The 16,748-nt window shown below is 35.6% G+C and overlaps 1 protein-coding gene across 5 annotated transcripts in view; it reads left to right on the top strand.

The window, feature by feature from the left end:
- Positions 1 to 214: 214 nt before the first annotated feature.
- LOC126757614 (dnaJ homolog subfamily C member 13) overlaps positions 215 to 16,748 on the top strand; it is a 17,050-nt gene continuing 516 nt past the window's right edge. The window contains exons 1-27 of one of the 5 annotated variants that reach the window (XM_050471643.1): positions 215 to 368; positions 796 to 1,106; positions 1,167 to 1,307; positions 1,460 to 1,604; positions 1,908 to 2,106; positions 2,189 to 2,693; positions 3,706 to 3,884; positions 3,952 to 4,159; positions 4,227 to 4,637; positions 4,701 to 4,850; positions 6,779 to 6,970; positions 7,038 to 7,157; positions 7,720 to 7,808; positions 7,877 to 8,045; positions 8,277 to 9,044; positions 9,108 to 9,337; positions 10,618 to 11,078; positions 11,142 to 11,518; positions 11,583 to 12,263; positions 12,326 to 12,501; positions 12,572 to 13,094; positions 13,164 to 13,487; positions 13,549 to 13,718; positions 13,821 to 14,028; positions 15,441 to 15,608; positions 15,697 to 15,819; positions 16,576 to 16,748. The exon at positions 16,576 to 16,748 is cut by the window's right edge and continues 79 nt beyond it. In XM_050471643.1, the coding sequence (XP_050327600.1) occupies positions 915 to 1,106; positions 1,167 to 1,307; positions 1,460 to 1,604; positions 1,908 to 2,106; positions 2,189 to 2,693; positions 3,706 to 3,884; positions 3,952 to 4,159; positions 4,227 to 4,637; positions 4,701 to 4,850; positions 6,779 to 6,970; positions 7,038 to 7,157; positions 7,720 to 7,808; positions 7,877 to 8,045; positions 8,277 to 9,044; positions 9,108 to 9,337; positions 10,618 to 11,078; positions 11,142 to 11,518; positions 11,583 to 12,263; positions 12,326 to 12,501; positions 12,572 to 13,094; positions 13,164 to 13,487; positions 13,549 to 13,718; positions 13,821 to 14,028; positions 15,441 to 15,608; positions 15,697 to 15,819; positions 16,576 to 16,748 (7,082 nt within the window). In that variant the 5' untranslated portion in view covers positions 215 to 368; positions 796 to 914. Of the gene's footprint in view, positions 369 to 492; positions 666 to 795; positions 1,107 to 1,166; positions 1,308 to 1,459; positions 1,605 to 1,904; positions 2,107 to 2,188; positions 2,694 to 3,705; positions 3,885 to 3,951; positions 4,160 to 4,226; positions 4,638 to 4,700; positions 4,851 to 6,778; positions 6,971 to 7,037; positions 7,158 to 7,719; positions 7,809 to 7,876; positions 8,046 to 8,276; positions 9,045 to 9,107; positions 9,338 to 10,617; positions 11,079 to 11,141; positions 11,519 to 11,582; positions 12,264 to 12,325; positions 12,502 to 12,571; positions 13,095 to 13,163; positions 13,488 to 13,548; positions 13,719 to 13,820; positions 14,029 to 15,440; positions 15,609 to 15,696; positions 15,820 to 16,575 lie in introns of those variants that run through there. The other 4 variants (XM_050471639.1, XM_050471644.1, XM_050471641.1 and 1 more) reach the window with 4 other exon arrangements.

The raw sequence follows: 16,748 nt of genomic DNA, 5'->3' as shown, positions 1-16,748 counted from the left end.
AACACAATTTTATTGTTTATTTATAGTCTGCATGAAAAAGAAAATTTATAATTCATTATAAATATGTGTTTATAATTTGTACAGTAAATTATATTTAATTCTGCATCAAATCAAATTAAAACAGTGTTGTAAAGCAGCCAACAGCTGTGTGTATTTTATCGCTTATCTTTCGCAACATATTCGCACTATTGTCATCATAAATGTCAATTGGAAAAATTCTGTTGTGACTAGAGAGTTTAATTTGCAAAAAAATCCAATCAGATGTGCATTAATTTTAAACATTATCCCGTAAAAATAATAAAAAATATATCAAATTAATATTTGTGCTCATCGCACAAACGTAGAAAATGTTTTAACAAAAAAGAAAAGTGAGTAAAACACGGATAAATGAAAGTCATTAGCCCCAGTGCGGGGCGCTGTTGCTCTGCTTTCATTGCGGTTGTCGCAGTCGATGGCGCTGTCTTGTTGGCTCTTCGACGTTGTCAACAACGCAATCGCATTTATTTCTGCCGCTGTTACTAAAGTTAACTCGCTTCATTGGCATTTACTCCCCTTTTTGAAGTATCGCGATATTCGTGTACTCTTGAGTCCAGTGGTCTTCGCAATTACTGATAAGTGCCAATCAAACCGTAAAAAGAAAAAACAATTAAGGGCGCCCAAAATTCGTAAAAAAAAAACAATTGCAATATTTTCGACTATTAGTCAACATTGATAAAAACAAAAAATCATTACTAAGCTTTCTGCGGTTGAATGTTGCTTTGGTAATCACTTTCTACGTTCTGTTCTATTTTTCAGAAGGTCATCATTTAATTATCAATTGAACATTGTGAGGCAGTGTACACAAACAACACGGTTGCCAGTCTTGCCTCTAAAAGCATTGTACAGTATAGAGTTTAACTTTAAATACTTCCGCCATGGTGCCGCCAAAGGATAATGTGGACCTTGAATGTTTTCTGGTGACAAAGCATTCATGGAAGGGCAAATATAAACGTATTTTAGCTATTGGTACTGCTGGAATTTCCACATATAATCCAGATAAATTAGATCTAACAAATCGTTGGACATATTCAGACATCGTTTCGGCGGCACCGAGTAAAGCAACAAATGTGAGTCATTTTGCTTGACGTGCGATTTATTATTTACTTGTACTATTATATGCTTTGCAGATACCAAATGAATTTGTGCTGACTATTAAAAAAGAGAAACGCGTCGATTCTATAAAACTTTCATCAGAATATCGTAATGACATACTCTGTTCGATTTTGAAGTATTACAAAGAGTTTGCTGATAAGCCTAAAAATTCACAAGTAAGTCCGATATTAATAAATTTGTTTCCGTAGTGCTTAGCTAATACGCCTATACGTAATTATTTATATTATATGTATGTATGTGTTGGTGCGTTGTTTATTTGTTTGTTATTTTTTTTTATTTAAAACTTTGTTTACACTATGCATTGCAGCGTTTCCCTGCTTATAAATATCATTGGTCTGGTGTCAGTTTACCCACAATGCTTGAAGTCACACCGTGCTCATTAGATCAATTGGATCCAACAACAAACGAAGTGCTCACAAGTTATATGTACAAAGACATAGAGGGCATAATAGGTACTAATAGTTCCTTAGTTATCACATAAACAATATTGAGTTTGCCTGCAATCGGCCAAATTAACCAAATTGCATCGAGTTTAAATTGAAGACATTTTGAACATAACGGAATATAATTTAAAACTAACAATTTAGTGACGAATGCACGTACCCACAAAAGATTGTTTTGGATTTTAATTTTTCACTGGAACTTTTACTAACCATTTAAAGTTGTTCTTGCTTTTAATTAATATTAAATTTATTCTAAAACAAATTTTTCTTACCCAATTTAATTTGAAAAACTTGTCTCTACGATATAAGTAGGCATTTCCGACTACGATGGAGGCATTGTTATGGCCCATGGTGGCTTCAGTCGTTTACATCTCTTTCGTGCATTGAATCATCATGAAATTGTGCAGAATATAGCTCAGCGTTCGGTGCAGTTTCTCGGTATTGAAACGAAAATACTCAAAAGCCAAATAACACTCGAGCAATTCGAACGTCAACGTTTCGGTGAATATAGGTATACATATATATTTGCACATCTGCACTTATTTATTTACATACTTATATGTAATTATTTAATATAAATATTTGCCAAACAGCGGTGATCAGTATCAAACATCTATGACCGAATTCACCGTGCAAAAGATAACACCACGTCATCCGGATCCAGTGAAGCGCATACTTTGCCTAACGGAAGCAACACTGTTGGAACGCGATCCCCAGACATATAGCGTCTGCACGCTACGTTTGCTAGCCGATGTGTTTGCATTGGTACGCGATAAAGACAATTTGCAACGCTTTTTTATAGAATATAAAAATGGCATATTGCGTCAGTATTTGACCAATGATCGCGATTCACTGCTGGCCACACTTTTGGATGCAGTGCGTTCGAGTGGCAACAAGGATGTACATGTACGCATAAGCAATACACCGCGCGGTAAACGGTATGTACCATTTAGTTGTTCCGTCGATGAGGAAACTGAGGCGAATTTACTGCGCTTGATCATCAACAATGTACAAAATCCAACGAAACGCTTCGAAGTACTCGAACGCTTTAACGCCAACATACCACACAGTGGTCTTAACTACAGTGTTACGCAAGATGTAAGTGAATGTGGAATGTGCCCTGGGAATAAAAATATATGTATATATTTTGTTTTTTTTTAATTTTTTAAATTATATTTTTTCGTTTATTTTATGTTTTTTATTTATATTAATTTTTAAAATATTTTTGATATATTTTTAAATAACATTTTTTTTATTTATTTTTAATTTTAAAATATATTGATGTGTTTTATTTATTTTTTTTTATTATTTATTTTTATTTTTAATCTTAAAATATTTTTTTCGTTTATTTTTATGTGTTTTATTTATTTTTTAATATTTTCTTTTATTTATTTTATATATAATTTTTTATAATTATTAATGTTTTTACATATTTTTTGATATATATTTTTAATTTTGTTTTACATTTTTCTTTATATTTATTTTTAATTTTTATAAATTTTTTATATACTTTTTTATGTGCTTTATTTATTTTTTATTTTTTTCAATTTATTTATTATACATACAAATGTACATACATATATTTTTTATAATAATTATTATTATTTTTAATATTTTTTCTTTATTTTTGCTTTTAATTTAAATTTTTTTTTTCCATTTATTTTTATGTGTTTTATTTATTTTTTTAATATTTATTTTATATATAATTTTTTATTATATTTTTAATTTTGTTTTATATTTTTTCTTTAAATTTTTAATTTTGTTATATTTTTTTTAATTTTTTATATGCATTTTAATATTTTTTAATTTTTTGGATACATGTTTTTTACGAATTTTTTCTTCTAATTTTTACATATTTTTTGTTTTTAATCTTTTTCTTAAAATATTTTTTATAATTTTTTTAAATTTTGTTATTTAACACATTTTTTTACTATTTTGTTTTTAAATTTTTTTACATGTTTTTTTTTTTTAATTTTTTTACATTCTTTTTACATGTTTTTTTTTTTAATTTTTTTACATTCTTTTTACATTTTAACATTTTTTAAAACTTATTTTTAATATATTTTAAAATGATTAATATACATACATATGTACATATTTATTTTAATAGAGCCTCTTTGCGGAGAACAAAGAGAAACTCATCTTGAGTGCACTGCAAGCTTTGGCACAAAAGGAGCTCGACAATCCAACTGCACAACTGAACAATCTCGAAATTGAAGCAATTTTTCACGCACTCACACGCTTGCTAGCTAGCAAAGTGGGCTATGGCGCATTTACAAACTTACCCGGGTGAGCATTATCTCACGTTTTATTATATACAATACATTAATTGAGCATAACTTTTAATATTTTGCAGTTTTCGTGAAATTATTGGCACGAAAATTGTTGCTGCTCTGCGTCGTAAAGACTTGGCAGTTACATACTCCGCCATCGATATGATAAATTCACTCATGCATTCAGTGAATGCCGATCATGACCTGAAACAAGAGCAATTAAATAAATCATCCATATTATCGTCAAAGTCATTTCTGGAAACATTGCTGAACATGTGGACAACACATGTGGTATGTGAAGACACACATAAATAAATTCATATTTAAATTATAACTTAACCTGCGCAATTATTTACAGAGTCACGGCAGTGGCGCGCTGGTGCTATCCGCCATGTTGGATTTCCTCACATTCGCCCTCTGTGTGCCTTACAGCGAAACGACAGATGGCAAACAATTCGATATTTTGCTGGAATTAGTTGCCGAACGTGGTCGTTATTTATATAAACTCTTTCAGCATCCCTCGTTGGCCATTGTGAAGGGTGCTGGTCTTGTTTTGCGCGCCATTATCGAAGAGGGTGAACTGCATGTGGCCCAACAGATGCAGTCGCTAGCTTTGGATGAAGCAGCATTATGTCGACATCTACTTGTTGCCCTATATACACCAACCAATGATCCAACTTTAGCGACTCATCGTCAGTTATCGCGCCATTTAATTGGTTTGTGGATTACGGACAACGAGGAAGCACTGGAATTGTTGAGACGCATATTTGTAAGTTTTTTTGAAAGCAGTGTATTATATATACTATATTATGTAATTATGTTTGACCTTTAGCCTGCTGGTTTGCTAATGTTCCTGGAGAGCGAGGAGAGCGTACCAAAGACTGATGTGGAGGATGATAAATTGAATTTCCGCGATAATCTGAAACTGGCAATACAACATTCCAATAGAAATAGGAGGAATATTATAGAGAAACATTTACATGTATGTAATTTAGTCTGCTTAGGGCTGTTTTCTCATTGTGTGTTAAATTCTGGTTAAAAAAGAGGTTCTTTAAGGAGAGAAGGAGTCTTGGTCAAGTGACCAGAACTGGCTGCTAACCAAACATTGAGAAAACGGCTCTTAATATAATAAGTTATTATAGCCGTTTTGATCTACTGCAAGCTGAAGAAGCATTTATGTAACATTGGCCTAGCTTCTTGCAACAGGGAGCCTGAAATTCTAGAAAACCTGCTAATTGACTGCATAGCAGTCTACAGACGCAGGATAAAGGCGCTGGGATCTATGTTTCCAAACAGGGATCACATCGCCTCACTAGCATCTAGCAGTATATCGAACTTTATCAATATGCTAGGGCTAGGTGAGACTTTTTGATTTAGGAGAGAGCACAATAAACTTAAGGTCGCATGCAATTCTCATCTAAATAACCTATCTTAACTGTTTGAATTAATTAAAAATTTGAGAGTGACGAATCGAACAAACAACTGTCATAAAACAAACAGGCTTGCATGATCAAGTGACATTAGAATAATTGGTGGTGATACCGCTTTCTTGTATTGAATTCAAGGTTATGTTATTTGTTTTACATAATTGTAAGCAGTAACAGTTATATTCAGTCGCACTTAAATTTTAGCAGTAATTATAATTTAATTTTGTGGATTTGGTTTCTTGGTTACAATAATATGTTAGTAACCTTATTTTGACCTTTGCTGAAAGGTTATCAGCAAAACAATATGTACATATATGCAATAACCGTTACAGAGAAAACAATCTGCTAAGTGTTAAAATGAGACAAGTATGCTTATGGAAATCCCATTACATGACTTTAGGTATGAGAAATTAAATTAAATATACTGATGCGGTTTCGTAATCTTCGTTTTATAACCGTAAAAATGTGTGTATTGTATATAAGAGTCGAAAACTTCGTCCGAATAAATCTAAAAATATAAACACCAGGGGACCAATTAGTGTACTTTACTATCAGAATATATACTTAGTGTTGATCCAAAATCGATGGATCTCACTCCGACAGATTTTTGTCCTTTTTGTTACTCAAACCTTAAAGTGCATCACCTCATAGGGTGACAAAGCGTTTAGAGCATATGTATATGTACATACATATATACATATATCAAACCAATTTGTCCTAATATTCCGATATTTATCCGTATCTAATTTGCATTTTTTATATATGTATTTTTTTTAAATTTTTTTTTATTTTTTTATAATTTTTTACAATATTTTTTATATACATATATTTTTTTAATTTTTTTATATGTATATATTTTTTTTAATTTTTTTATATATATATTTTTTAATTTTTTCTATACTTTTTGTTATATTTAAACGTTTTTTTATTTTTTTTTTAAATATTTTATATATGTATGTACATACATACATATACTTACATATGTATATTTTTCCGGATATCGAAAAAATATGTTACATATGTATGTATATCTATTTTTTTTAATTTTTTATTTAAATTTTTTGTTAACATATTTTTTCGATATCCGGTTCTTATTGTTGTAACGGTAAAAAATATTTCCCAAATAATTTTGTGGAATGCTTCCGAGTTAACAGCCTTACGTAAGACCCGCCTGTCGTGTGAATGGAATATTCGATTATAACAGTATTCCTAGCCCACAAACCTCATGCGTGCATAAATTTATTTGAAAACTGTTATTCCTTATAGTAAAGTCCCGTTAAAACTTGACTTAATTTTTTATTAGCGAACTCTACGCTGCCACACTGTTATTTTATACCGAAGCATAGTATTTTTAAAAAGTATTAATATAATTCTGACTCTACGGATTCAAAAAGCTCAAACAGTTAAACTCTTTATTTTTATTTTTTATGATTTTAAGAATTCATTTCGCACTAAGTATCTAAAATTTTTTTCTCCCCCACAGGATATCAAGCATTGGGGTATGAACCTCATAGAACAACAGGACTCCGCTGCTCAAGCTATGAAAAATCGCCCAGTGGTATTACGGAATCGACGTCAGCGCAAGAAAAAAGAGGACGCTATTTTAAATTTACCCTATTTCTTCTACAACTTCGCCAAAGATCACAGTTTGCCGAACTTAATATGGAACCATAAGGTTAGTTTTGTCCGTAGGCACTCTTTGCATATTGCACATGAAAAAAATGCATTGAATTTTCTTACAGACCCGTGAGGAGTTGCGTATTTGTCTTGAAAATGAGTTGCGGCAATTTATGAATGACCGAGACTTGGCTGGCAATATGATCGTGGCGTGGAATTATCAAGAGTTCGAGGTTACTTATCAGGTATATAAAATTTGTACTCTCAGTGCACAGAATCGTGAAACTCTATAACCCACATTTCAATTTATAATTATTGGAACGAACCGCATAAAAAGGGGTTATCATTTGGGTTTTCATATTAACTAATTTTTCATGCTGTTTCACTAAAAATGTTATTAAATAGTTTTGGAGAACATGCTGAGCTGGTAGGGCTTGATCGGGCAATAACTCATATAATTGCTGTTTTCGTGACGGCCGAAAACATGTCTCAAGTAATTTTGGGGACTGCTCTCGAGTCGACAGTCCATGACCTTATAATAATTTGAGTCCATTTCGGTTATTTTAACTGCAGTTGTAAATAACCGTTTTATTTGGGATCTGTGCCAAAATGTAGACAAACCTTTGTTGAATAAAGAATTACATAGCATACATTTTGGCGCAAGAATACGTTTCATACTTTAACAATTGTTATCATTTCAAAATTCTCAATTTTTAAAAACAAAACGTAAACTTTAGTGTAGGCAGATTTTTTAAAACCTAACTAACTCAAAACTAACCTAAAAATACAACATATTTTTTTTTACAGTGTTTGGCCGATGAAATCCAAATTGGTGACTATTATATACGCCTAATTTTGGAGAAAGACGATTGGCCGCAAAATCTCGTAAAAGATCCGTAAGCATTTTCGAAACTGCAATAACTGTACTTCTGCAACATTTTTACAACTTTAATTTCTATTTCAGAATCGAGCTTTTTAATGCGCTTTACCGTCGTGTGCTCTGTCGGCAGCGTGTCAACGATGATCAATTAACGGTGGTGTCACTACAAGCGTTAGCGAAGGTTTATCGGCGTTACCACAAGGAAATCGGTCGTTTCAGCGATATGTCCTATATCTTGCAGTTAACTGATCGTGTATGTATTTATCAACACAAACTTAATTCTATACTTTTGTTTAATAATTTTTTTTCTTTTTTTAATAAATATTTTTTTATTTTTTTTTAATAAATATTTTTTTTATTTTTTTTTTAATAAATAATTTTTTTATTTTTTTTTTAAATAATTTTTTTTTATTTTTTTTTAAATAAATAATTTTGTATTATATTTTTTTTAATAATAAATTTTGTATTATATTTTTTTATCTAGTGCCTCTCACCATCACTGCGTGATGCACTCATCAATTTGATATCCTGCCTGGTGCTGGAGAAATCCAATTGCCGTCCACTTGTCGATCACGTGCAGTGCCTTGTAGACCTCATCACGCTGGCACATCTACATAAGGGACGTGCACAGCCGAATACGAAAACCAATGTCATAGAGGCTGGTCCTAATATGGAGGCATATGAGGAGAAAGATTGGTATTATAATATTGAAAAGGAGGGCCAAAAACCGGAACGCCAAGGTCCCATAACATATTCCGAATTGAAGGAACTCTGGCAAAAGGGTGTGATAACACCGAAAACCCGTTGCTGGGCCATCGGTATGGATGGTTGGCGTTCGCTACAACAAATACCGCAATTAAAATGGTGCCTTATCGCCAAGGGTACGCCGATCTACAATGAGACCGAATTGTCCTCCAAACTGCTCGATATACTCATAAAATGCACCAGCTTCTTTCCAAGTCGCACACAAAACGGCACTGCCGTACTTATACCGGGACCGAAATTGTCACGCAAACTATCCGAATTCGTTTGTCTGCCCCACATCGTGCAGGTGTGTCTCACACACGATCCCGGCTTGTTGGAACGCGTTGCCACACTGTTGTGTCACATTATGGAAGACAATCCCGAAATGCCGAAGGTCTATTTGACCGGTGTATTTTACTTTATGCTCATGTACACGGGTAGCAATATACTGCCGATCACAAAGTTCCTAAAGATGACGCACATGAAGCAGGGTTTCCGCAGTGATGAGGTGAACTAACGCAGCATAAAGTACACTTTACGTTAATAAGTTTAATGACTTTCTATTTCTTAGACATCACAATCCGGCATAATGCATCGCAGCATTTTGGGTCAACTGTTGCCAGAGGCCATGGTGTGCTTTTTGGAAAACTACAGCGCTGAGAAATTCGCGGAAATATTTTTAGGTGAATTCGATACGCCAGAGGCCATTTGGAGTTCAGAAATGCGTCGTTTGTTGATTGAAAAGATCTCCGCACACATCGCTGATTTCACGCCACGCTTGAAGGGGCACACAATGGCGCGGTAAGTTATAATTATTGTTTAAAGTTAATCCCACTAATGACTGACAAAAACTGAAAGTATACTATAAGCTATATATATTCTCAACAAACTAGGGCGTCCCGATAATTATACAGTTAATAAAACAAAAACGAAACACTAAAAAAATCTAGATTTATTTCTCAATATAGTAATACTCCAACTTCTTGAACCAGTTCAAAAAGTATGATATCTGGAAGTCTGCTGAGTAGACCTCCTCATTTAACTCAATCAGGTTAGGATACATGGCTGATCGAAGATCTCTTATGTTCGAACTTATAAATTAGCAAAACGCTTAGATCCAACTGGCCCAGCGCTATCTAGTAGTAAAACACAAGAGAATACGGGAGCACCGACTCGCTCCTATTCTACTGATAGCGGTTCTAGGGTGCATTTCCTTGCTAGCTCATCAATTTTATAATCTCCCGAGCAGCAGATCTACAGTTACTTCGGTTTGGGAGGCACTGCATTAGTCAGGAAGTCTGAAGCTGGGGTTGATAGAGAACTCCTGACAGTAAACCCCTCCACCAACCTTCCCCCCAAGCTTTGAACCATCCGTAAAGAAGCTCACTGTCCCTCTCCTCCGACGGCTTCTTCCCACTCATAGCTCGTTCGTCGGTATATGGACAGAGAAAGAGCCGCCAGTTTCGGTTTCGGTTTGGTAACTCCATGATCTAAATGGTCCTGTATGAATTTAAAGTGTGTGAGGATATTTGAGTATTCAAATACAATTTTTTTTAAGAACCTAGATTCTCTACCGCAAGCCCTGTTACGTTTTCAGATTGCTATAGGAAATGCACCGGTGAAGGGTATTATAGTTTCGGTGCAGCCGAAGTTATTATTTTTTCTAGTTTTCCTCTCTAAATGAGGTGTTTTTTTGTTTTGATTCGTCGTCGAATCGACTGAATATGTCGGTACAGTAAGGTCTTGTGACATCTGTGCACTTGTCCTGGTAGTCGAAGTAGATTCCACATTGTGAAGACTTGAAAATAATGACCGTCTCTCCTTTTCAACTTGGCCTCTGGTGTACGGTCGTTGACAAGCACTGCTTTGAAGTGGTCTCACAGTTACCCCCCACATCTTTCTCATACTTCCTATTTTCTCAGCTATCGGGTATGCTAATCCGGTGGACGGAGTTTGAATTTTCTACTACTTGAAATGATTTCTGTTTTTGTTGTTGTAGATTATTTTTTAAAAGTTTTGCTTTACCGGGTAAAATATATATTTTATCATTAATGATATATTTAATTTCTAATGTATTTCAGCTATCCCTACCTCGCCATACCGGCCATCAGTTATCCACAGCTCGAAAATGAACTCTTCTGTCACATCTATTATTTGCGCCATTTATGCGACACACAAAAATTCCCCAACTGGCCCATTGCCGATCCAGTTCAACTGTTGAAACACACATTGGATGCTTGGCGCAAGGAAGTCGAGAAGAAACCACCACAAATGACTGTACAGCAGGCGTACCAAGATCTCGGCATCGACTTGACCAAGACACCCAAGCCCGATGAATCGATGATACGCAAGAGTTACTACCGTTTAGCGCAAATGTATCATCCGGACAAGAATCCAAATGGACGTGAAGTGTTCGAGAAAGTCAATCAGGCGTATGAGTTCTTGTGCTCGCGTTCAGTGTGGTCCTCAGGTGGGCCAGATCCTAAAAACATAGTACTCGTGCTGCGCACACAAAGCATACTCTTCGAGCGTTATCCAGACGGTGAGCTGCAGATGATTAACGGCAAACATTTGTTATATAATATTTTCTTTTACTTCCTTACAGTGTTGCGTCCCTACAAATACGCCGGCTATCCGCAGTTAATCAAGACCATACGCTTGGAGACACGCGACGATGATTTATTCTCGAAGGAAGTACAGCTATTGTCGGCCGCCTCCGAGCTTTGTTATCACACGGTGCATTGCTCGGCCTTGAATGCGGAAGAGCTGCGTCGCGAAGAGGGCATCGAGGCGCTTTTGGAGGCCTACACACGTTGTGTGTCCATTTTGGGTGCCGATTCCAAACCCGATGCGCTGCACTATCAAGTCATTTCGAATGTGACACGTTGCTTCGAGGTCGCCTGCAACTTTGAGAAATGTAAACAAAAGATTATAACATTGCCGCAATTGCTCTCCGACGTCTGTCGCGTAGTGTACTTTAAGGTAAGTGACAGAGTGACCTGCCAAATTACTTTTGAAGCATTAAAAAGCATTTCTCCCCTCTTAGCACACGCTCTCGGTTAGTCTGGTGACCAGCATGGCGGCCAACAACTACGAACTGCAATGCAATCTTGTGCGCAACGGCGTGCTGTGGTCATTGCTGCTCTTCTGGTTCGATTACGATTACACGCTGGACGAGAGCGGCGTGCAGGCCAGCGACAAAACCAATCAGCAACAGGTGGCCAACAATCTAGCGAAAATGGCTGTGCTCGCCTGCATCGCGCTTGCCGGCTACGGTTTGGATTTGCATAAGGCGGCGAATGGCACCGACAATGGCAGCGGTGATGCCTCACCAACCACCGGTCCCAAAGCGATTAAGGCGAATGCAGCAATTGCTTCGCCCTCAGCGTCGGCGTACACGAAAAACGCACAGAATCCACTGCAGAACACTAACAAACAATTGGCCATAACTACTGGCGGTACTACCGATACGGAGGCGAGGACATTGGTTGCCAAGCGTGATTCCAATGCTAGTAACAAATCGGATGTCATTTCGAATGCATCGTCCAACGAGAAGGAGGAAAATGGCGAGACGAATGGCAATGGCAACGCGAAAAAGCCGAACGACTCGCAGCTACCGAAGTATACTGTAGTGTCCGAAGCGAAGAATACAATCGTGAAACAGGTGCTGGATCGCCTGCTCACGCCGTACATAGCGAATAGGTTGCCCAGAGAACGCAGCAACGAAGTAAGCCGACGTAGCAGTGCAATAATATACAGTTATTTAATTTCTTTTTTTCTTGTTTACAGATTCTAAAAGTACTTACTTCAAATACGCGTAATCCCTACCTGATATGGGATAACGGCACGCGTGCGCAATTGGTTGACTTCTTGGAGACACAAAGGGCCACTGCTACGAAGGAGACATTCGAGGACGTCGCTGAGGTGTATAATTTAGTGTCCGAATTCCAATATGACGTTAGCAAGTAAGCGCTCAAACTCAACTTATATTTACAGTTAATTAGTAAATCTTTACATTTCGCTTTCACCGCACAGAAATGAACTACAAATTGGTGGCGTCTACATACGCATCTACAATGAGATGCCAACATTCCCCATAGCTAAACCGAAACAGTTTATTATGGACCTGCTGGAGTATCTCAAGCAAGCATATCACTACTTGTCCACCAACAACAGCAGCGGTGTAAAGATCGTTACCACTCCCACCTCGATGACGTCGAATAACATCGGTCAAGATGGCATACTCACACCGACACTGGCACCGAATCACCCACAGCTGCAACCGGCCAAAACTGGCAAAACCTTCGATGAAGTCCTGAACGCCTACAATCGCTCGAAGATACGCAATAAAATCGAAGCGAGCGCACTGCTCGAACAACAACAAATGCAACAGCAATACAGATATGATTTTGCGAATGACGGTGCACTGCAGGAACATGTGATAATGGTGCTGCAGGCGCTAATGGCCGTCATCAAATGCAACGCCGAGGTGGAGATACAATGCATCGGCAGTTTCAATATGATCTTCGGTTTCTTGGCGCATAATTTATTCAATGAGGTAAGCTTTTGAATTTATTTCACTAAAAGCGAGTAAATCTCATCCTCTATCTCTCTCTCTGTCACTTAGAACACTGCCGTCAAGACAGTGGCGCTCGAAGTGGTCGCCTTGGTTTCACGCAATAAGGAATGCGTTTCGGAAATTGCCGCCTGTGAGTTGCTCGGCCAATTTTTGGTTGCGCTTAAAGATCCCGATTTGCGCAGCAGCCAAGTGAAAGTGCTCGAAACCCTGTCTGGGCTCATGAATGTACAGGAAATGATCAAGGAGGCGCAAAACAAGGGCGCCGTCATTTACTTGCTCGATATGTTTTGTAATTCACGCAATCCGCTGATACGTGAGGTGTGCGCCGAAATATTGGCCAAAATGACGGCGGATCGGTTAAGTGGGCCAAAGGTATGTATTATTTAGTCATTAAGTTAGAACTCCATTCAGTATACCGTTAACGCCATTGCAGGTACGCATTACCGTTTCGAAATTCCTGCCGCCGCTCTTCGTTGACGCAATGGTTGAATCGCCGCAAACTTCAGTGCAATTATTCGAATCAATACACGAGCATCCGGAATTGATATGGAATGATAAGACGAGAGCGATAGTTTGTGATGCTGTGGCGGATACGTGTGAGAGGTATGCATGTGTAACTGTTATCATTTAAATTTTGTTTTTTTTTTATTAAAAGTATCCTCTCTTTTTCTCTTACTCTCCCTCATTATTTGTTTACCCAAACAGCTTCTATAGAGCGCAAAAGATCACCGACAAACACCTGTGGAAGGATCCTGAAGTGCTCAAAGATATCGTTTCGAATGAAATTGTTGTTGCTGGTGTTTATTTGCGTTTATTCGTCAGTAATCCGGCATGGACTTTGCGTAAGCCGAAACAATTTTTGGCGGATTTACTGGATTTCGTTGTGGAGCAAATCAGCAAAAGCTCTACAGAGGTAACCTATTTATATATTTATAGGTTATGGTCACTTTTGGACATATGTATATTTTAGAGTATTGTGTTTATTGTAAATTTAGATTGTAGTGTAGAAAATTTTCGGAAACCGTTTCATTTTAATTCACTTTTGTATTTAATTTTCTGTTTTGGTGTTCAAATGATATTTAAATCCTTCAATTTTAATCCTATAATCTTCAAATACTTTTAAAATAATATTACTGAATTTCTAACAGTACTTGCTCTTATCTAGAAACCTATGAAACCCATGGCTCAGAGCAATACATCGTACAAGTCCAACACTCTACTATATTATTTTCAGCAATACTCCTTATTCGTATCAACTTTTTGTTCCTTAATGGTTAGAACCAAACTACTTATTGTACGTCCTTTGACTCCTAGAAAGATGTTTTAGGCATAGCATAACTAAAAACTGACTGATAGTTTTATATGCTGAGAAAGGTAGTAGAACGCAGGAGATATACTAAACTAGGTGTCTTTAGCAAAGTTCAACTTGACGTATTCATAGGGGTTCCTACTGCACACTACCCAAAAGGCTTTCATACGGTAAGGCTATAAATTTTGTCAGACGCTAGTTATCAAATTTGTATTGAAGAGGGTGAAGTGGAAACACTTTCTTCTCCATTGCAGCATCCCCAGCCTCTGCAAGACCAGAAGGCATAACCGAAATTGACCATAGGCCTCTCATGAAATTTATGGTAGGCTTAAAGCGCTTTTTTCGTTAGGTAGGGTCTTATAATCTATTATACAGGAGAGGAAACGTCGGGAACCCTATATAAATTATCAGCAAGATGAGCTGAGCCACGACCGTGGTTGTTGTTGTAGGGACAGAAAACATTCTTGGAGTTCTTTTAAGGAATGGTGCAAAGTTGACAGTCCTGGGCCGAATAAAAATCCGGGTCCATTCTAGTTACTTAGACTTGACAGTCGTGGGAACGACCATCTGTCTGCCTCTCGAGATATCTTTAAGAAATTTAGCACGGATACGTATATGTATGGCATACTTAACCATCAGTAAGGCATCTTTTGTATTTGTGAAGGATCTACCGACCATCACCAGTTTCATTAGGTGGGGAGTATCTCTAGCATTGCGAACCTTAAGAAATGGGCGCAATTAATCATAATTTCTGGTACATTTCCGTAAACCATAAAATACTTGGCAGATCTTATAAAAAAATCTGGTGTAATGGCACTCTCGTTTCCCAAATTAAATTTCTAACGCTTCCGGTTTAGCCGCATTTTCTTAATGGATGCATTTGATTGGCTGGTATTTGGTCATTAAGTTAATATTTTTACTTCTATATTTTTTTATAAATCGAATTTTTTGTATTTTTATTCTTTAAAGCCTCTGGTTTATATTCAAATGTGTATATTTTTTTCCACCAACAACAGAAAGACGTTTTGGAGCTATCAACGACAGCTTTAGTGGAGTTATTGCGTTCACAACCGAATCTTGCCGACGATATACCCGTTTTGGGGCACATACCGAAGCTTTTCAATTTGCTGTCCGTGCAACCGAAGAGTACACTATCAGTATTGCACCAGCTCTCACTATCGGAGGTGAGTATTCGGAACTTAGTTTTAATAAATTACATGTTCTGTAAAATAATAATTTAAATTTATATCATTTAAATAACTCCCAATACAGTTCTGCGTTAGCGCTGTTTCGCAAACCGAATGCATACATCCGCTGAAGAAATGCATGGAACAGCATCGTGATTGCATTGAGAAAGCCTGTGAGACGCTCAGTCGCCTGTTCAAATATCAACATGTGAGTGCTTAAGAACAAATTAATTAGTATTATTTGTTTTTTTTATTTTTTTGATATATACATACTATGTATGTATATATTTTTTTTGATATTTTTTATATTGTTTTTTATTTTTATATATTTTTTTATTTCTTTTTAATACATTTTTATGTACTTTTTTGATAATTCTTTTTGTTTTGATATTTTTTATATATAAATGTATATGTACATTTTTTTTATGTATGCAATTATTTTTTTTTAGTTTTTGAGATTTTCTTTTTTGTTTTTTTGATATAAATTTATTTAAGGTTTATATTTTTTTGGTATTCATTTTGTTGGTTGATATTTATTTTATTTTTTGATATGTTTTATTTGATTGATATATATTTTTTTGATATTTTTTTATTTTATTTTTTTTTATTTTTTTTATTTTTTTATTTTTTTTATTTTTTTTTTATTTTTTTTAATTTTTTTTTTATTTTTTTTATTTATTTTTTTATTTTTTATGTATTTTTTTAACATATGTACATATGTACATTTTTTGTTATTTTTGTATATAATCTGATAATTCTTTCTCGTTTTTTGTATATGTATGTATGTATGTACATATGTATGCGTGTATATATTTTTCATATATTTCAATTTCATTAAAATTTTAATTTATTACATTTTTATGTTTTTTGATTACTTTGGTATTTATTTTATTTTTATGATATAATTTTTTTTTTATTTTTATTTTTGAAATTTTTTATATATTTTTTCATATTTTTATTGCAGGATTCACTCATTAGTCAATCGCTCGAAGTAAATTTGGTGCCATACTTGTTGGGTCTACTGGACAGTCGCCTAGAGTATGTGGACAATGCGTCGGCGGTGAAAGCGCAAATTGTCGCTGCACTCAAGGGCATGACCCACAATCTTAATTACGGTGAACGGGTCACACAAATCTT

Source organism: Bactrocera neohumeralis, chromosome 4 (genome assembly GCF_024586455.1).
Source record: "Bactrocera neohumeralis isolate Rockhampton chromosome 4, APGP_CSIRO_Bneo_wtdbg2-racon-allhic-juicebox.fasta_v2, whole genome shotgun sequence".
Classification (NCBI taxonomy): domain Eukaryota; kingdom Metazoa; phylum Arthropoda; class Insecta; order Diptera; family Tephritidae; genus Bactrocera; species Bactrocera neohumeralis.
This window is presented reverse-complemented; position numbering and strand designations above follow the sequence as displayed.